The sequence below is a fragment of the Diabrotica virgifera genome, chromosome 4 (genome assembly GCF_917563875.1).
Source record: "Diabrotica virgifera virgifera chromosome 4, PGI_DIABVI_V3a".
NCBI lineage: Eukaryota > Metazoa > Arthropoda > Insecta > Coleoptera > Chrysomelidae > Diabrotica > Diabrotica virgifera.
The window spans coordinates 29,766,490-29,789,259 of NC_065446.1; the positions used below are offsets into that span (position 1 = coordinate 29,766,490).

At 34.2% G+C, this 22,770-nt stretch overlaps 1 protein-coding gene across 3 annotated transcripts in view; it reads left to right on the forward strand.

The window, feature by feature from the left end:
* Positions 1 to 22,770, forward strand: part of LOC114349379 (serine/threonine-protein kinase Genghis Khan) — a 217,796-nt gene that overhangs the window by 125,861 nt on the left and 69,165 nt on the right. For all 3 annotated transcript variants that reach the window (XM_050648108.1, XM_050648111.1, XM_050648109.1), the window contains 2 exons: positions 13,185 to 13,393; positions 20,858 to 21,059. In XM_050648108.1, coding sequence (XP_050504065.1) covers positions 13,185 to 13,393; positions 20,858 to 21,059 — 411 coding nt within the window. The remainder of the gene's footprint in view (positions 1 to 13,184; positions 13,394 to 20,857; positions 21,060 to 22,770) is intronic.

Below are 22,770 nucleotides of genomic sequence, written 5' to 3' on the forward strand. Positions count from 1 at the left end.
TTGGAACACCTAACTAAATAAAAAGAAAACAGCCATGCTAAAATGTTCCGGTTAAATTTGACACTACCTCCCGGGCTATATGCTCACTATATAAGTTAATATTACAAAGATTTTTTTACTGTTATTATTAAAAATTTTTTATTCTATTTTACATTTATCCCATTACCTTATACCGAAAACCCTATTCCGTTAACTCAGGTTCAGAACACGAATATTTTTTAGATTTGTTTTATTCTAATTTATGTTACATATTAGTATATCCGTTAGTTTGTTAAGTTTTGTTTGAAGTTTTTATTCTAATAAAGTAATCGAAACGAACACGACTAGTGCTTCCATTTTTAAACTGTATCTCTTGTACATGTGAAGACTTGTAAATGTTTACATGCAGCAAGCTTAGGAATATCGTCGTTCATCAAACGTCACGTTAAGGGTTAGTCTCAGCGAATGTTTTAGCTAATAGCCTTAATTTTTAATACTACGCAATTTTGCTTGCGACTACGAATGCTTGTAGTTAGGAGGAACCTTGTAAGAATTGTGTATTTTATAATATGGTTTTTTGAACCCTAGTTTATTAGATACGTAAATATTTGTAGATACATAGTTAGTTTATACTAGATGGGCATTTTGGCATGGCTGTTTTCTTTTTATTTAGTTAGGTGTTCCAAAGCTTATTAACAAATGATGTGTCAGCTGGCCCAAAACCGGGGATTTTAGGAAAGAAAAGGTAAAATATGAAACTTGATGGAAAAACGCTACAACTTATACGTCAAATATTTATCTCCGTGAGTTACGTGTATAATGGCCTAGAATACCTAGCTACTGGCTTTCTCACCCAGGCGACTCGGGTTCGATTCCTGGCATTGGAATGTTTTTTGGTTTTAAAATTGACATTTTGATTTGAAAAATAATTATTTTTTGATAATACCACGTTTTTATTATTTATACTACACAATATAAAAAAGTCTGTATGTCTTTTATAGAATCGTAAACTATGCATTTGATCATATTATGATTGACCTTAATAAGCAAAGTTGTTGTACATGAACCCCTGAAGCTTCCTGAGTTAGTACGACCAATCTAAGTGAAAAGGGAGGTTGCCCCCCAATATTACCAGAAAGCCAAAAAATACTCAAAAATATTGCGTATACTTTTTTCTAATAAACAATATTATTTTTGTGGTGTCTGCGTAAATAATGATTACGTAAGTTGGCCGTATTAACTCAGAAACCTTCCCGGGTTCATGTACAACAACTTTCTTGAGGTCATCATATTATGATCAAATGCATAGTTTACGATTCTATAAGGGACATACAGACAAACATTCATTTTTATATATTATAGAGAACAGGGAAATATTTAGATTGCTATTGAAAAATGGGGGTAGAAAAGTGAAAAATTAGGGTTGTATGTATCTTTTGGTTCTACATCATATAAAATTAAGAAAAAACAGTTTGTCCAAAAAAAAAATAAAAAAGAATGTCAGGGGGGCAACTCCCCTTTTTACTTAGATTGGTCGTACTAACTCAGGAAGCTTCAGGGATTCATGTACAACAACTTTGCTTATTAAGGTCAATCATAATATGATCAAATGCATAGTTTACGATTCTATAAAAGACATACAGACTTTTTTATATTGTCTCGTATAAATAATAAAAACGTGGTGGGTATTATCAAAAAATAATTATTTTTCAAACCAAAACGTCAATTTTAAAAACAAAAAATGGGTGAAAGCCAGTATTCTAGGCCATTATACACGTAAGTCACGGAGATAAATATTTGACATATAAGTTGTAGCGTTTTTCCTATTTTCATATTTTACCTTTTCTTGCCTAAAATCCCCGGTTTTGGGCCAGCTGACACATCATTTGTTAATAAACTTTGGAACACCTAACTAAATAAAAAGAAAACAGCCATGCTAAAATGCTCCGGTCAAATTTGACACTACCTCCCGGGCTATTAATTTTAGATTACGACAACGGCTTTTATTAATTTTATAAAATGAGTGGTATCGAATGCGATAATGACTAAACCAATGACGAGTGTTACAAGAGTTTCGACTGGTATCCAATTCCAAAACTATTCATAATTGGACATGCGCAATTCATCGTTCATGCATCAATACACGCATGCTTCAAGAACGCTACAAAACATCAAGTTGAAACAAACCTCATATTATATTTTACTATATTTTGTGTGGGAGATTGTTCTAATGTTAATTAAAAAGTTTTAAGAAAACCTCACTTTGCATGTTCTACACATTATTTTTAATTTAATAGCATATGAACTAAACTACGACTACTGTATTATGACGATAGACCTTGTCTTTTAAAACTATCAACTTTAAAGAAATTTTCGGCATTGATGTATCAATATTATTATTTTTTAATTACATTTTTATTATTAGTTGTGCAGACTGATGTTTTTAGGTTGCTGGTTTAAGGTAGATTAGAGAGGCATTATGATGATATGCTTTTTCTCATGAGGAGTTTTCAGTGCGTTACAGTTTTTCGATTTCTTTCTAACGCATTAAATTGTATGTGAGAGAAAAAAACGCACGTCGGTGATTACATTTCATCGGTGACATTTATAACATTTATTCTAGTTGTCAATAGATGGCGCCATAATCGAAAATAAAATAATTTGCGAATTATATAATATATCTACGAATATAATCTGAATAATTTATAAGACTCTACAAATCAAAGAAAATACAATGTTATAAATGCAATAAACACAATTGATTTGATTTTATGCCAAATTGCAAATAAAATGTGACAACTGTCAGATTTAAGTAAAATGTCATGTCACTAAAATGTATATTATCACGGACTTACCTTTTTTTCTATCATTTGTGACGCACTGAAAAATGCTCATGAAAAGAAGCATACAGACAATATTATAGTTTATAAAAAAATCTTACCAATGTCACTGTTTAACCACTCGCGCATAGATCAACGTCACATATGCCAGTTTCACACGCGGTTGCTTTTCGTACGATGTTTAATTATTTTTAGCAGAATGTCTATACCCACGGTTCTTAGACTACGGTTGCCTACACCGACTAACCAATGAACATTAAGCCCGCGATTACGTCACGAGAGTACAGTAATTTGAATCGTAATATGATTAATCGGTATTTTTATGTCTTTGATGTATGGATAATAGTAAAGGTAGTGATGAAATAAAGATATTTAGTGGATTATAATACCTAATTATGGAAAACTGTTGATATTTGGGTGGTTCGGTACTTAAAATTGATCAGGACAGATTGTTCACGTTTATCCAGCGGTTAAGCAAGATTTACGGAAATCTAGGACTTCAATCTCCATTCTACACTGAAAATTTCTCTCTTATACTAAATTTCCATCAATACTGGATTAACTATTGAATACATATCGTCGTATCGTCCTTAGAGGTCAGCTAGGATTATGTGAATTAGAATTACTTGTATAGTTTATTGTAAGAATTTAAATAATAGGTAATAAATTTGGCCACACTGTATCTGATATTCTAAAATTTCATCAATAATATTATTACATTAATAGGGCCCACATAATGAAATTTTAACGTTTTAACCTACCTTATAAATATATATTCTTATTTAAGCTCCTAAAATGGGTACGATGTACAACTATATATAATAAAGAACTTTTGTGGATAATTCAAAATAAGTTTTTACGGGAAACAACACCAAAATTTCAAATAAGTACAAAAATATAAAGTAAACTAGGATACATATATAAGATAAATAATAACACAAAGAATACATATACATACACAATAATACACATTCAATGATCGAAGATCATTTAAAAATATGAGCTTGTGTACTCTTGCGACGTAAGTCGAACATTTAAGTCTCTCCCCACCACAGTCGGACTAGACAACCGTAGTAAATGTCTAACATCCGTGGTCTATCTATACCATTCTTTTGCTAGGTGACTATTAGTCTGTTCGTTAAACTCAGACACAACTAGCTAGTGATTTTAGTTGGTAATTTTTTTGTTTTTGGCCAATTTTGAAAAAATTGGCAAAATTACTAACTATTTAGTAGTTATTAACTATTTGGTAATTATTTTTTTGCCGATTTTACTAAATTGGCAAAATTACTTACCAAAGTCACTAGCCGATTGTGTCTGAGTTTAGCGAACCGACATAACAACACTTTTTAAGATTTTTTCCAATTTCTGTTGCATCTCGTTACTATATTGCACCTCAATATTACGACATCCGATTACGATTATTTATAAATACAAATACCCAACAAAATTAGCTTATTCGCAAGGCTTGTTTTAAAAAAAACTGTTGTCAACAAAGATACTTGTATAACAGGGTTGTCCAACTGGCGGCCCGCGGGCCGCATCCGGCCCGCGAGGCTATTTGTTGTGGCCCACGTAAGATTTTCGAAAAGCATATATTTTCTTTAAATGCTGCCACTGTGAAAAAAGATTTTTTAATTTATATTTTATGGTTTAGCAGTGTTTTTACATCACAAGTACTGTACCGCGTGCCGCTTCGCGGACGTGTAACGAACACAATCGTCCCCCACCACTATGAGAACTGCACTGATACTGCGCATCACAGTTCACGCAGGCCACACCTCCCACTGCTTACTATCCGTCGCCAGCTCCATCGTGCCAGTGTGCTACTGACACGTAGGCTAGTCGGCTAATCTATTACGTTGCTAGTGAACAGTGAACTTGATTAATTCTTTGTCTTGATTCCTCTTATACAATAATGAGTGTAAAACCAGTAAAACGGAAAATTGATAGTGAGAACAGAATTTACAAAGAAAGTTGGGAGAGTGATTACTTGATTGCTAACAATAATGGAAAGTTGCAGTGCTTAGTGTGCATGAATGTCGTTTCAGTGCCTAAAGAATATAATGTGATAAGACATTACACAACAGTGCATGAAAATAAGTATGCTACGTACACAAATGAAAGTCGGCGTGCCCTAGTTCCAGATTTGAAGAAAAAGCTTAAACAGCAAACTGGTATGTTCAGTAAAATATTACACTCTCAAACGCATTCTTTGCATGCATCTTATGCCGTGTCGCTTGAGCTGACAAAGGCAAAAAAACCTTTCAGTAAAATATTACACTCTCAAACGCATTCTTTGCATGCATCTTATGCCGTGTCGCTTGAGCTGACAAAGGCAAAAAAACCTTTCACTGATGGCAATTTGATAAACAAATGTGCTGTTGAAATGGCCAAAGCTTTCGGTGATTCTAAAATGGCGGAGAAATTTGAATCACTGCCACTTTCACATCAAACCATACAAAGAAGGATTGTTGCTATGGGTGAGCAAGTAGAAAAATCTATGCTTAGCCTGGTTAAGAAAAGTTCATATTTCTCACTTTGTTTGGATGAAAGCACTGATCAAACCGATGTTAGTCAGCTGTTAATATTTGTGCGCACTACTTTTGATGATTTTACCAGTAAAGAGGAGTTATTTGATATTTGTCCTCTTTATGGAACAACAAAAGGAAAAGACATCTATGAGGCTGTGAAGAAAACAGTTGACAGAATTGGAGGCTTTGATAAATGTTCAGCCATAGCAACAGACGGGGCCCCATCAATGACAGGTAAAAAAGATTAGTGGGTCTGCTTCGAGAGAATGGTGTCACTTGCCCAATAATTCATTGTATTATACATCAGGGAGCTTTATGTGGAAAATCAGTCAAGGAAGATCAAGTTTTCCAAACCGTGATTAAGATTATAAATATGATTAGAGGTGGAAATCGATCTCTTTTACACAGGCAACTTAAGCAGTTTTTAGTGGAAACAGAGGCTGAGTATGGAGACTTGCTAATGTACAACCATGTAAGGTGGCTGAGTGCAGGAAAGTGCATGGAACGATTTTTTGCCATAAGAAAGCAAATCCCTGCATTCCTCAACAAATACGTTTCATCTGACACAACTGAACTGGAAGAGAAGTTTAAGGATCCAGAATTCTTAAGACAGTTAGCTTTTATAACAGATCTGACTAATCATCTTAACATGTTAAACTTGAGTCTTCAAGGAAGAAACCAGACGGTTTCAGATTTGATCGGAATGATAAACGGATTCCGGAATAAGCTGAACGTGTTTAAACGTGCTTTGGAAAAAAACAACCTGACACACTTCCCTAGCTGTCTGCAAATAGCAGAAGAATTCAACGGTTAGGAAAATATTGAGTTTTCATCCTGCATTTCACAAATTGAACAAGTTATTGATGAATTCAATACAAGATTTGAAGAAATTGAAAGTCTCAAAAGCAGTGTACTACTTTATAATAACCCTCTTGGAGCAACCATTGATGATCATTATCATATCGTTATGTGATCTTCAAGCAGACATGTTCCTAATCACCAGACAAGAAAAGGGACCTGAATTTTTCAAATTACTGTCAAAGGAGAAATTCCCAAACCTGCGAGATTTTGGACTGAAAATGACGTCAATGTTCGGAAGCACACATACATGTGAAAGTGCCTTTTCCTCCTTGAAATACATAGAAAACCTTACCGATTCTTCCTTACGTCATCTTATGAGACTGTCTACAACTGAACTGGAGGTGGACATTTCTTCATTGGTGGATGAAGCCGATCGACCACAGTCCTCACACTAATTGGATACATCTTTTTCGTTGCTTTTGCAATGTTTGTCTTGATTATTGAAAAGTGTTATCAATAAATTTTCCGTTTATAAAAAAATGTAGTTGTTGAGCAATAAAAGAAATAATACTCTTTTTTGTTTTAATTATTTTTATACCTCACTTTATTTTGTTATTACTTGTAACAAGATTATTATATTGCCCGCGACAACATCAAAGGTTTTAATTTTTTTCCCTTGAGGCATTGCAAGTTGGACACCCCTGTTGTATAATATACATTTACCAGTTAAAACACTACAATTAGATGAACACAATGTCAAGCTCAATATCATTGTGGTAGGGGAGTCCAAGCGGGGATTTTTGCAGTTACTCGAGCGCGTCAGATTATGACATGGGGAGAAACCTTGTACCCTGTATATGTACCCCCCCCCCCCCATATATTAATACAGGGGAGTTCGTTAAGGGGGGTCCGAAAAAAAATATATCCTTAGAAAAACTCGAAATCGTCAGATTAAGATAAGGTAAGTTAAGTACATGCAGAACAGTGTATATTTAAAAAATCTGACGGTTTGAGCGGGGCGTAAAGAAATGGGTGAGTCACAAAGTTTCACAAGAATAAAGCGAATATTTCGAGAAATAAACGTCAGATCAAAAAACTAAAAAATATGTGCCAATATTTTTTTAAAATCTATCGAATGATACTAAACACGACCCCCCACAGAGAGGGGTGGGGGTAAATTAAAAATTTTAAATAGGAATCCCGCGATATTTCACGAAATAAACATCAGTTCAAAAAATTACAAATACACGTATTTAATATTTTTGAAAAATCTATCGAATGACACCAAACACGACCCCCCACGAAGGTGGGGTGGGAGGTTACTTTAAAATATTAAACACGAGCCCCCATTTTTATTGCAGATTTTGGATTCCTTACGTAAAAATAAGTAACTTTTATTCTAGACATTTTTTCGTATTATGGATGAATGGCGCTATAATCTCAAAAACGATTGTTGGATATGGAAATTTAAATTAAAAAATGGAAAATCTCCACTTAAATGGAAAACTTTACTTAACTTTTTTTGATCTTAGGACGTAATCTTCATGACTCAATAGGTCCCCAAAGCGCTCGAGTAACTGCAAATTTAGCATACTTTCCTCCACTACTATTGTCAATTTTGATATTCATGAAAAAAATTAATAGTCAAATTATTGTGTCGATAGTTTTATAGTACGGTAAATAATAATTATATGTCAAAATAGCTTTTATCGTCGATGATGTATGTATAACAGAATTTGTAGAAAAATTAATGTTTTAGGCATGCTATTCTTAGAATTAAAGTTTAGTGGTATTCAAAACCTATTTTTTTTTATATACGCTTGTTCAATTGAAATACATCTTTGGTCAGGTTATACTTAGAAGCAATAATTGTAATCACTCATTTGTATTTGACTGCGATATTAAGTATTGTGACTTAAAAATGACGTTTGTTGTTAACAATCAGTCAAAATATAATCAGCGTGCAGTCATTCATACGCGAATACAAGTAGTGTATCGGTTGGTGATTGGTAATATTTACCAATAATTTTTTTCTAGACCAAAGATGAGTTTAAATTAAGGAAGCCTCGTAGTTTTTTGTGTAATAAACCCCATTTTTTATATTATTTAGGATTTGTCTGATATCGTATATCAACAAATATTTACAGAGGAGTTGCCTATGCTCACAATTGGGTATGGCACATTGAGAAGTACAAATCGCTCATCCGGAAAAAAAGTGACACAACTCAAAAAGGGCCTAATTCCAGTAGTTGTCTTGTTAAACTGACTCCAAAAATCCTATACTTTTACCAGGAAAAGTGTCGCATAGATGTTTACTTCCAACTGCGTGATGGCGATAGTGTCATTATTCATTTGGAAGTAAACTGAATATTTTAATTACGGAACAATGATACTTTTGAGTTATGCTCTGACGTTCGACGTGAACATATCGTTATTTATCACGAAAACCGTAGTATTTCGAGAAGTGTCCAATACTAAATTTACATTCAAGATGCAGTAGAAATAAACAAATCAAGACACGTTAAATGCTAATAGGAGCACTCCGGAATCATAATTTACAATGTATATACATTGTAAATCCCAAATCATGCTTTCCAAAGTTTATACATTGTTAATTATGATTCGGGAGTGCTCCTAGTAGCATTTAACGTGTCTTGGTTTGTTTATTTCTACTGCATCTTGATTGTAAATTTAATATAGGTATTTTTCGTTAATGTTTTGAAAAAGTTATTAATAGTTTAAAAGAAAAATGACAACTCAAAATTTTTTTCTTTGTTAAATCAGATTATATCATAGTTTTTTGGTTTTGCTTCTTACGCAATTAGAAACATTCACTTATCCATATTCTTCATTTTAATTTATAAATTTTAGCAGTTACCGTTTAAAACTTAGAGTTAAATTAAGATCTATAAAATCCATTTTTGTCTCCCCTGAACAAAGTTGTTTTTTGAATTGTGACATTTTTCTTTCAGATGAGCGAAATATAGTTGAGTTGATAAATATAATTAATATTCTAAAATACACAGTTCATTCGAAACAAATTCGGAATCCTCCTGACTCATTAATTTGTCCTGTTGGTTACTGCTTGGAGTGCTAATATATTGTTTTGTCCTTTGACTTTGGTGCATAGCATTTTATTATGTTTACATGTAGCCCTTAGGGTCCTTAACAGACGACATAGGACTTCGCAACTTTCTTGTGGAGTGTTTTACTTGATTTTGATATTTTAATGTTCGGCCAAAAAATCGTATTTTATCACCAGTTTGGAATAAATGTAGCTATAATTTCATTAGGTAGTATTTTTAGAAATTATTTCATCTAGATAAAAAAACAGGGAGCATGCGGAGTCCTGTTCTCAGTGCATACATTTTGTATTTTGATATAAACTTCGTTTCTTGAATACACATAGTTTCAAAAGTTATGCATTACCCAAAATGTTCCCTATTATTAACTATTTTCAGAAACCAGTGTTATAGGTCATTTATAAAAAAACTAAAATTGACAGCTATCTTTTGTTTTGAAATCTGTTTAAAATCTGTTTTTTTTTATAAATAAAAAATTAAAGACAAAAATTTGGCACCCCTTTCATCATTTAAAAACAAAAAAATTATTTCTAATTAAAATGTACTTAACATATTTTTTAATATTGTGTATTATTCCACCAAGGGCATCGATGTAAGCCTGGATTCGAGCACTAATACTGCTAACAACTCGATCAATCAGTTCCTGTGGCAGATTCTTCCATTCTTTTCTACATGCAATTATAAGTTCATAATGGGTTCTAGGAGGATTCCTTCGGCCTTGAACAGCACTCGATAGCACATCCCATGCATGTTCAATGGGGTTCATATCTGAAGACATCACAGGCCACTCCAAACGGCAAATATCTTCTGTCTCACGATAGTCATTAACCGCTTGAGTCCTATGTGGACGGGCGTTATCGTCCATAAGTACAAAATTTTCACCCACAGTTCCTCCTATAGCGAATTTATCTCCAGAGACATATTCTGAGAAACACCCACTCTTTCTATCACGAACCGCTGTGAATGGCCTTCTTCAACTAAAAAGATAATTCTTGCACGGTCGAATTCAGATGCCGGATTTACACTCAGCCTTTGCCATTGCTCCTGACGCTGCCGGAATTATTGCCTGAAATATAATATCAACGCGAGTGAAGTGTTCACATCAGTCCTCAGCAACGTCCTCACAACTCATTCACCGGAACAAATCCCAAGGACGGAATGAATGTGACGACAGCATCGTCTTGCTCACTTACTCACGTGCCGCTTTTCCGGGGGCAAGTGAGCGAGAGTGGCTGAATGTGCACACGCACTCACGCTGTTCGCCAAAAACCGACAATTGAGGGAGCGCCGTGCAATGGCAGCGGAATGAGCAGTGGCAGCGCGAGTGACCTATTTACACACTCATGCTGTCCAATTCCTTGTCCAATTGGACTGAGTGTAAATCCGGCAAGAAATTAAATTATGATTCATCATACATCACTGTTTTCACAAATTTTACCAAAATAAATTTTTGAAATGTTTACACCTTGATAAAACCAGATTAATTAAATTGGTATTTAAATAACACAAAAAACCAAAAAAGGTGTATTTTATATGAAAAAGGCCTATTAAAAATGTGATAGGGATACGGATTTATAAAAGTGTAAAAATCGTGAATTCGAGGGGTGATGCATAACTTTTGAAACTATGTGTGTTTAATATTTTTATTAAAAATATTTCTATGAGAACGAAGTTTATAATACAGGGATTGTCTTTACGTCTTGTGCATAGCTCCATAATAAATTATTAAATTCATTCATATATCATAAAACTCAGATCAAACAGATGAATATATTAATAAAGGTACAATAAAGGCTTAAAGTTGACTGGAGAGAGAAATAGATATAGGTTAGCATCTAAGTTTTCTTTGGTTTGATCCACGCACTGTATGGATTACCTTAATTTTGATGGTTATCCATTATTTTTAATTGGGAGATTCGTCCATTTTTCATTGGCATTAGGACGTTCCTTATTTCAGTTGGTGTTATTGAGTTTTCTTCTATAAAATATGTCTTTGGCTGGAAAGATTGGTCATTATCTTGAGATTTTGATAATGATCTTTTCAATCTTATAGCGGTATAAGATGTGAACTTTTTCCTTTCTATCCGTCTGTTAATAAGGATTTTATTGTTCTCCATGCTTCGCTTGCTGTACTAAAGTAGAAGCTAAATCAGTTTTCGTCTATTTGTTTACATAACATACTGTCCCATGTTTCATTTTTTGCATTCAACACTGCTTTTCGACATCCCTACAGCATCTTGTGTTGCATTTGCGATCATCTTTGTCTTTTGTCATTAACCGTATGTTATGTGCCAGTATTTTTCTCTGTTTTTTTACTATAATATCTTCACTCCACCATTATTTTGTATTCCTCCGATGTATTATTTGTGCTTACAATGCTTCTAAAGCCGCTTCATTTATACATTCTATTATATTTCGTTACGTATTTATGACAGATGAATACGCCACTTTATCAAGCTTTAAGGTTAATCTCATTTTGTTTCTTTTCTCATACATTTCTCGACAATGTGGATATACTACCCCTCTATAAACTATGACATCATGCATACGTAGCCTGGAAGTCTGTCTAGATATAATGTAGTCGGTTATTAATGGTTTCTGGAGTATAGGCGGAGTACATGTATGTATATGTGGGAATGTCTTTGTGTTTAGTAAGGTTTTTATGGTTTAAACAAAATGTTTTATTCGTTAGATGTTTTTATTTAGGGAGTTAATGGAAATTGTGCCTCAACCTTCAGAATTATCTTGATGTATGATTGGGTGCGTTCGGACGACCACAGCGGCTGGACAGCTGAGTAAACGATAGCGTTCAGGCAACACCTCTATAAGTCAGTCGTTGAGAGATTTACTAAGCTTTTCCTATCAGCGCTGGATACGACCACTCAGCCGATTTGTGCTGACAGTCAGCCGCTGTGTCGTCCGAACGCACCCATTCTCTCTCTCTCTCTCTCTCTCCCTTTCTGTCTCTCTGTTCTCTCTCCCTCGCTCTCGCTCCCTCTCTATCTAATTCCATCCTTCATTGTGGAGTAGTTAGGCGCCTATGCGTTTATTAGCCGAAAGTGAGAGAGTGCTGACTGGCCGGGTCAGCACATCTTCTTTCTTTTTTATTCTCTGGATAAATTATGTACTAGTTCCTTCCATTCTCTTCTATTTCTTGCTGTTCGTGCTTGTTTTTGACTTCATCACATCTGTCCAATTTTTTCGTGTTCTCTCGTTGTAGTCCGTTTCCAGCTGTTGTCTGATCTTCCTCTCTTCTCTTCCCATCTGCTTGGTATTCAAGTGCTTGTCTTGCAATGTTGTTTTGATCTTTCCTCAAATCATGGCCAATCCATTTCCATTTTTTCCTTGGCTGTAATAGATATGTTAGTTTGTTTTTTCTTTCCCATAGTTTTGTATTAGTTATTCTGTTAAGCCAGTATATTTTCAGGATTTTTCTTAAAGATTTGTTTACAAAAGTTTGTAGCTGTTTAGTTGTAGTTTCGTCCTGTTTCCATGTTTCTGCTCGGTAAAATAGTACATATACTTTTGATGCAGTTATTAAAGATTGTAATCTCTGTTGTTTCCGATATTTCGTTTGTTTGCCAAAGTTTATTTAAAGCGTTGGATGCATGTTGAGCCTTTATTATTCTCGTATGTACATCCTTTCTAACAAATCTAAAAGTTTAGCAAATACCCAATATCAACATTTAACAAAATTCATGCAGCATAATGTTTTTTCCAGATTGTTCCTGCTGACAATAGAGCAACTCATTTACAACTCACATCAAATATTTGATTTCAATTTTTGAAAACCAATATAAACAATATTTAGACATATACATTTATGGTATATCCATTTATTAAGTAAAACAAGAAAGACAATCCTTGTATAGTGTGTTTTATGCATAATACTTTTGACGAGTGTTTGGCAAATCAATACGTCGTATGGCTAAGACATCTTGTATCAGTTTTAGAACGACCTTCCTCACAGATGTCCTATTTGGATCAATTTTTGAAGGAAACTAATTCATCTTCGCAGCCGGCAAACACGTACGATAATCTGCCGGTGCCGAATTTGTATAAAGGTGGGTCGATCGAGTCCGAGGAAGGCGACATTGAAGATAATAGAGCATTAAGCATGACAAGCTCCAAAAGCAATTTATCAGAACTTAGTGTGGTAAGTATAGCTTTGTTCCAGCAGAATTTTGAACTGATTCAGGATCATACTGAGCGTGCGCTTTACATAAAACGCCTTCCAGCAAACGAGAAATTTACACGGTTTTATCTAAAGCGCACGCTCAGTACGATCCTGAATCAGTTCAACATTCTGCTGGAACAAAGCTATTATTTTCTTTCCTTAATTTTTTAATTCCCTTAATTTTTTATTCCCTTAATCTCCCGACGATTGTACGCAGGGCACCCATTCATTTGAAACCAAATTTCTTCTTGTAAAATCTCGTCGTAAAAATCAATTTCTAATAGTAAGTCTAAAAACTTTTCTGAATTTAAATTTTCCTCATAGAAAAATGGTCCAATAATATTGTAAATATTCCTAACCAGACAGTTATTTTTCAACAATATTGGATATTGTTTTCAATAATATCCTCAGGCTTTCTTGTCAGCCAAATACTATAATTACAGTTAATTAATTTAATATAAATGTATAGGGTGGCCGGAAAGTCCCTTTACATTAAATAATTGCTGTTTTACTACAGAGGTAAAAAATAATAACACAATTTTGTTTGTATGTTATTTGTTACTTATTTATTTATCTAAAATATCGGTGTGCGTACATTCATTGTCGCAACACAACTTGATACGACGCATGTTCCTATGCTCATCCATCTCAGCATGTCCGGAGTTACTGACGTAGAAGCTTGGTGAATTCCGTTTCGCAAGTCCTCATTTGAAATATTATATCTACGTTTACTAATCTCCTTTTTAATGAAACCCCACAGTACATTGTCCGGCGTCAAATCGGGACTTTTTGGAGGCCAAGAAATTGGAGGACCGCGCCCAATTCATCGATCCGGTAAAATTTAATTCAGCCCATTGCGAACAGCGAGAGCAAAATGGGGTGAGGCGCCATTTTGTTAAAAATAAATTCGGTCTTCACTTGTTAATCCTTTCGTATGTGATCTTGCATTGTTAACCGTGCAATATCAAACTCTGCAGAGCGTTTCCGCGTCGACTTCATCGGTGAAGGTTCAATGGAATCCTCAATACCATCACATGTTTTCGAGTGCTTGGTCTTCCACTTCTTGGTGCATCGAGAACGGTTCCCAATGAAAAAGCCTTCTTCTCCTATTATACCAAAGTTGGTGTGGACGGTTTTTCAAAACGAACAGCAAAATCATTCATACTGTCGGGCATTGTTTTATTGTTATGACACCGTTCGTGTACCCATACTGCAGCGACCAGACGCTCTTCAATTGTATACTCACTTGTGTCCGCCATTACGTTTCAATCGCAACTATTGACACTATTGTTGTCTGTCTGCGTGACCAGACAGATGCTCTTAACGATGCGCGTGCGCCGAAACGCCAACAAACATTGGCGCAGTGTTAAAACATTATTATTTTTAATGTAAAGGGACTTTCCGACCACCCTAAACATTCGTTCCTAAAAAAAATGTTTTTAAAAAATTTTCTGTCTGCATTAGCCCTCTCTAAAATTTCATAACAAAATTCCACTCGTCTTTAAAGCTGTGAAATTACGAATGTCAAACTGCTTAGTCAAACTTATTATTCTTCTTCTTCAGCTTTTCTTCTTCTTCTTTAATCTTCTTAATGTCATCAGCCCATCTCATTTGTGGCCTTCCTCTGCCTCTCCTTCCTAACCATGGTCTCCATTGTTGTATTTTGTGGTTCTGTCTTTTATCCTTCAATCGGGCATTGTGTCCCGCAAAGCTCCATTTTAATTTGGCAGCATGTTCTCATGCGTCTTTTACTTTGGTTTTGCTTCTAATCCATTTGTTTGTATTTTTTGTCTATAAGTCTCACCCCCGAGCATTGATATTTCCATCGCTCTTTGTGCCTTTACTATTTTATCCATATTGACCTTGGTGCGTGTCCACGTTTGTGAACCATACGTAAGTATAGGGAAGATACACTGATCGTAAACTCTGGTTCTCAAATATTGTTCTATTTTAGTGTTTTTCAAGATCCAACTCAGTTTTCCAAATCCTGCCCACGCTAACAACGTTATTCTTCTGGTAATTTCGGCAGTTTGATTTTCGTTGTTGACTTTCATTATCTGTCCCAGGTAGATGTATTCGCTTACTGTTTCTAAATGTATGTCGTTCAACGTTATTTTTCTAATGTTCGGTGTATTCGTCATTACTTTTGTTTTTTCCAAGTTCATCTTAAGACCTACTTTTCCGAAGCTTGAAATAGTTGCGTCACCATGGTCTGTAATTCTTCGAAACTTGTAACGAATATTACAATGTCGTCAGCATATCTCAAATGCCTCAGGTTTCTTCCATTAACATTTATTCCTTTATCTACCCAGTTAATGTCTTTGAACACATCTTTCAGTCCTAATGTGAATAGCTTTGGTGAGATAACGTCCCCCTGGCAAACTCCTCTGTTGATTGATATAGCTTTGCTTTTCTATCTATTTGTGTTTTCATTGTAGCTTTCTTGTAAATATTAGGTATGAGCATTCTGTATCGGGAATCTATCTTGCAGTTGTTCATAGCTCTCTCTATGTTTCTGCCTTTTCTCTGCCTTTTCATAATCAACGAAGCCAATGTATAGTTCAAGTGATATTCATTGGCTTTCTCTATTAGTGTTCTGACTGTAAGTTGATCCGCTGTACTGTAAACCTTTCGGAATTTGATTTCGTTTAAGTTTTCTAAATTTATTGGTACCTCAGCAACATTGTTTGTGCAGGTATAATTAAAAATCACGGTCCCAGTATTTTCAAAACTTTTTAAAGTCTTTTGTTGAATGGCTTGGAATTAGTCTATTGTGATATCTTACGCTAAAGAAGGAATTGGCTGTGCGCGCACTATTGCCTGAATAAAACATCTTTATTTTGCTACTTTCTCCTTAACTTAATATATATTTTATCAACTTTTCTTACGTTTTTTTACGCGTGTGTGTGTGTGTGAAAAAATGGCTTGGATGCAGGTCCGTTAGCCACAGATTGTTATTTTATTTTTACCTTAATCTATTAATTTTGTTATATTTATACCTATTTCATTTAAATGACTATTTTCAAGTAGTTTATGAATAATTTAATTATTTCCATTTCATGACAACTTAGTAGATATTCTATACTAATTGGAAAATACACTTGTGTTTGTCGTATATTGTAATATAATTGGTCTATATATCTCGTTAATTTTGCATTCAAAGAAAATATGATTCAAATCTCTAATCGAAACATCATCACAAAAGCAAACTGATGAATTATCATTATTATTATCCCGGTTATTTATAGCGTTCTTCGCCTTCCGGTTCCCAATTTCCAGTTTCGTCGGTCGTTTCATTCGCCAGGGTGAAGAGTCCTTTCCGACATTGCCTTCTGAATGCCGCCTAGCCAGGATTGTTTCGGCCTTCCTCTCTTCCTTCTTTCCCTTGGCTTCCATTTTAGAATTTGTTTTGGCAGTCTGTCGTCGTCCATTCTTTCTACATGGCCATACCAGATCAGTTGTCTCCTTTGAATTTCGTCTATGATGGTTGACTTGACTCCCATTGTATTTCTGATTTGGTCATTTTGTATTCTTTTAAGCCTTGATTTTCTAGCCGATCTTCTCCAGAAGTCCATTTCCAATGCAAGTAGGCGTCGTTCCAGGGATTTAGTAAGTTGCCATGTTCCGCATCCATAGAGCACTATACTTTTAAAGATGGAGTTAAAGATAAGATGTTTTAAAAATTGAAAAATTGAATGGGTTGCATATGTGAGTCCATATTAAATATAGTAATGAAACACAGACCTACTCACAATCATTTAATTATACTTTGACGACCGGTTTCGATCTCTACAATATACAGATCATCTTCAGGTCGGCGTTACAAGTAGTTAAATGCTACAATAAGAGAAAACTTGTGTTAGAACAGTGTCTGATTGAAGAGATGTTAATAGAAAGCCAAATTTAAAAAATTTTAAAAAATTTTATAAAATTTTTTGAAATAAAGGTTTGCAACTGTTGACATTTCAGAATATTGGTATATACAAAGGCACACCTATGAGTAAAAATGCTCATAGGCATGTATGTGCAAATGGGTGCATACAGTTTGTGAATTTGTTGAGATTAAAATTTTTAACCATTAAAAAACAAAATAAACATAAGCTGACTTAAATATGCTTCCAAATTCAAAGTAGTAATAATAAAAGAGGTAGTAATATTGTTCTAATCTACTTACATGCCGTTACAAGGATTGCGTTGCAACTTAGTTGTTGTCATATTAGTACGTCCAAATTATGCTAATTGGTTTGTTGGGATAGTGATAGGGTAAACAGACATGTTACGTAGGTTAAAACACAGTAAGATGTTTTCTTTGATTAGATAGTTCTTTTGACCATAGCATCGGGTTTAGGCATCCAATCACCCTTTTTCCTTTCACGATCCTTTGCTCTATCTCTTTTTCGGTGCGCCCACTCTTGTTGATTGTTGTTCCCAAATATATATTATATTTCTCACAGTTCTTGATTGTTTCTTGTTCGTTAACTATTAGATATTCTACTTCAGTCCCGATGCATAAGTATTGCGTTTTGTTTCTACAGGGTGATCAACTTCTGTGACAAAGTCCAATATATCTGTTATTATACAATATATGAAAAAAAGTTAATAATAAAAGTTATAGACACCTTTAATGTACACATTTTAAAATTAGTGAGAAATATACAGGGTCCTCCATAACATGGTGCCAAACCAAAGTTATGTTCTTTTAAATAGAACACCCTATATTTTATTCAAAATCTGGTTTCTGTACATTTTTCTGATTAAAAAGATATAACACATGTCTGGGGTATAAATCTAGCGTCTGAAAGTTATGAGCACTTGTATTAAAAAATCATACTGATTTAATCGCCCTGTATGTTTCTAACGGTGTAATGTATACTTATGTTTTTACTGCTTTTGACTGTCAATATTAAAGTAGTTTCGCAGAAAGATATAACACTTGTCTGGGGTTATACCGGGCGTTTGAAAGCTATGAGCACTTTTATTAAAAAAATCATACTGATTTAATCGCCCTGTATGTTTCTAACGGTGTAATGTAAACTTATGGTTTTACTGCTTTTGACTGTCAATATTAAAGTAGTTTCGCAAAAATATACAGTTTTTTTATAATTACACAAATTGTATACACGGCGAGTCAAAATGTAAATACAAGATTTTCTGCATATTTTTAAATGGAACACCCTGTATTTTATATTACAATCGAAAAAGTCTATCACTATACTTGCATATCTTTTGAATATTCCCTATACCTAAAGTTATTAGTTTTCGAGATGTTTTAGTTTTATTGTTGATAACAACATGTATTACTTAGTCATTAATAACAATACTTTAATTTATCAAGAAAACTAAATTAAATAAAAATATGTTCAACGTACTTCTTATCATCATCATCATCATTCAGCCTTCTGCATCCAAAGTTGAACATAGGCCTCCCCTAATTTCTTCCAGTTTTGTCGATCTTGGGCTTTCTGCGACCAATTCCGAGCAATCCTTTTGACGCCGTCTGTTCATCGTGTAGGTGGTCTACCTCTACTTCTTCTGTCTTCTCTTGGTCTCCACACTGTAATTTTTTGGGTCCACCTCCCGTCCTTCATTCTGGCTACATGGCCCGCCCAATTCCACTTCTGCCATGCTATTCGCTCTGTGACATCTGTGAAATTAGAAGGACAGGCGGAAGAAATCAGAAGAAGAACAGGCGTCACAGATGTCATAGTACTTCTTATATTTCTTATGAAATCTGTTCAAAAGTGACCTTCCATAACGTCTACGCAGCCTGGAGACGAGTTTCGAAAGACCTACTCACATTTGTAATCTTTTTGTTATGTGACACTTTGAAAGGCGTTTTTAATCCTTATTTTCATATCATCAACTGTTGTTGGAGGTGTCCTATACACTACGTCTTTAATACCCTGCAGCCACTGCTCACCACAACGCACTTGTCAACGGTGAACTCGATGAATTATTTCCTGAAAGATGGATAGGAAGAGATGGGCCAGTTCTTTGGCCACCCAGATCACCAGAATTGAACAAAATTTCTTTTTCTGGTGTTATATTAAAGACGTATAAGGATTAAAAACGCCTTTCAAAGTGTCACATAAGAAATGCTTACAAACATCAGTAGGTCTTTCGAAACTCGTCTCCAGGCTGTGTAGACGTTATGGGAGGTCACTTTGAACACCTTTTATAAGAAACATAAGAGAAGTACGTTGAACATATTTTTATTTAATTTAGTTTCCTTGATAAATTAAAGTATTGTTATTAATGACTAAGTAATACATGTTGTTATCAACAATAAAACTAAAATATCTCGAAAACTAATAACTTTAGGTATAGGGAATATTTAAAAGATATGCAAGTATAGTGATAGACTTTTTCGATTGTAATATAAAATACAGAGTGTTCCATTTAAAATATGCAGAAAATCTTGTATTTACATTTTGACTCACCCTGTATATAATTTGTGTAGTTATAAAAAAACTGTATATTTTTGCGAAACTACTTTAATTTTAACAGTCAAAAACAGTAAAAACATAAGTTTACATTACACCGTTAGAAACATACAGGGCGATTAAATCAGTATGATTTTTTTTAATAAAAGTGCTCATAGCTTTCAAACGCCCGGTATAACCCCAGACAAGTGTTATATATTTTTAATCAAAAAAATGCAGAGAAACTAGATTTTGAATAAAATATAGGGTGTTCCATTTAAAAAAACATAACTTTGGCTTGGCACCATGTTATGGAGGACCCTGTATATTTCTCACTAATTTTAAAATGTGTACATTAAAGGTGTCTATAACTTTTATTCACAACTTTTTTTCATATATTGTATAATAACAAATATATTGGACTTTGTCACAGAAGTTGATCACCCTGTATTTACAGAAAAGCCCCACTCTTCATATGTTTGAAATAACCGTCTCGTCATGAATTCTAAATCTTCCTTATCCGCTGCTGCTACGACTTTGTCATCCACGAAATGTACAGTATACAACGTTGTATTATCGTCAAGTTGAATTCCCATCCCTGAACAAGATCGTCTCCAGTGTTTTAGTGCTTCATTTAAATAGATCTTAAATAGTACTGGGGAGAGGTAGCAAACTGATGAATTAACTATTCCTAATTTGTGCAGATGTGCCTCATATTTTGCATGTCGAGTTTTTAATCTAACGAATGTAGAAATATCGCGCTTTGTCAGGTTATACTTAAATATATATTCAGGTGGCGAAGGAAGTTCTTGATGTAAAGAAAAATATAAATTTTATGACATGCTTGAAATTTTTTTACGTTTAATTTGTAGAACAATTTTAACCTTTGTTTTCAATACCTCTACAAATATCTTAGACCTTTTAGAGAGAAATTATAAACTATATTTTATTGTACAAAAAATTTATAAAACTACATAGTAGAATACTAATTTGACGGATTTAATGTGGTTATTTTTTTTAGCACGAACCCCAATCTCCCTTGAAACATAAAGCTCATCAATTTTTGGTAAGAACGTTTTCTAGTCCTACGAAATGTAGCCATTGTACTTCTCTAATGGTGGGCCTTATGCGACAAGGAATGGTGTGTGAAATATGCGGCTTCACATGTCATACTTCCTGTTGTGCACATGTTCCAGCAGTTTGTCCTGTTCCTGCAGATCAAAGTAAGTTTATAATATTGATATATTTAGCTACATGCTCATATTTTCGTTGATTATTTTTATAAGTGGCTTGTTCTAAAATTACTTTTATAACTTTTTAAAGAACTTTCAGAAGAGGCTTGCATGATTGATAAACTTGCATGATTTTTTCTCGAATATACGACTTAAAATAATAACTTTCCCAAGACAAGAAAAGCAATACAGCAAGCCAAAAATAATAAAGCACTTGGACCATATCAAATCCTACTGAGCTACTTAAACTTTTAGATCAAGAAAATCATTACCCACTTAACTTCTTTAACAAAATTTACAACGAAGGAAAAATACCAAATTATTGGTTGGAGTTCGTTTGTTGTCTATAACAGTAACAAAGAAAAGCAGGCCCACCAAATGCAGCGATCTTAGACTAATCACAAAAATACCAGGTTTTCTGTAAAAGGTATATTTCAAAATACCCTAAATAAGGGTCACAATAATACAAAACGTTTTCGGATTAAGAAATCCATCATCAGTGTTCTAAAACTCCTAAAATTAAGTATAAACAAGAGATTTTAAAAACAAGAGGTCATACTTACAAAAATTGCATGCCTGAGCCACCAAAATGTATTGGGTAAAAACCCTTTAAATGTAAACGAATATGTTATATTTTACATATTTATATAAAATTCAAGTGATGTTAAAGATATGCCTGGATGTTACCCAGGGCAACACAGGACTCTTCCCACGTGGTTGGAATTTTGTTTTTTTTTTTGAGAAAACCTCACATATTTGATTTCAATGGCCAACTGACAACTGAATTCAAGAGCAACCCAAAATGACATTAAGAACTGTCAATGTAACCTAGTTGTATTATTACTTCAGCCACAACGTTTAAAGATTATTTTAATATTTACGATAAAAACAGTATCAAATTTACATATGTTGGAGTTAAAGTTGTTCGAAAAAAGATGAAAAAATTTTTTCTTTGAAATAATCCATTAATTATTTCATACTCAACTCTTCGCAGAAGATTAACCATTTCTTGCTCATTTGCTGCTATAAGTGTAGTGTCATCAGCAAATCTTAAATCGGAGATTTTCCTACCAGCTACTGTTACTCCACCGGCCCATCCTTCTAAAACCATCCTCATGACATGTTCACCATAAATGTTAAATAAGTCAGGTGACAACACGCATCCTTGTATAACAACTCTATAGGTCTTGAATTGGTTTGAGAACTTCTGATCTAGTCATACTGTCGCTATATTAGACTGGTACAGATTTAAGTGTCACCAGGTGCATTGGTGCGCCCATTTCTATTAAAATTGACCACAGATTTATCCAGCTAACACAATCAAATGCTTTTTGGTAGTCAACGAAGCATATAATTATAGGTACTTGAAATTCTGTAGACTTTTCAATAATAAGTTGTCTCAGGTTCAGGATTTGTTCCCTTATACCTTTACCCTTTACAAACCCAGCTTGTTTCTGAGGTATTTGGTAATGTAGATAGGTTTTTAATCTGTTTTTGATTATATGCAACAAGATTTTACTAGCATGTGTTATTAGTGACAGTGTGCGGTAGTTTTCACATCTGGTAGTAGTTCCTTTTTTGTGTAGTGGGATATAAATTGAGGTACACCAATCAGATGGCCATTTTCCTGAATTCCAAACAGCGACGCAGATAGAATGGATGATATGTAATCCTTTGTCACCTAGTAACTGTAGTATTTCAC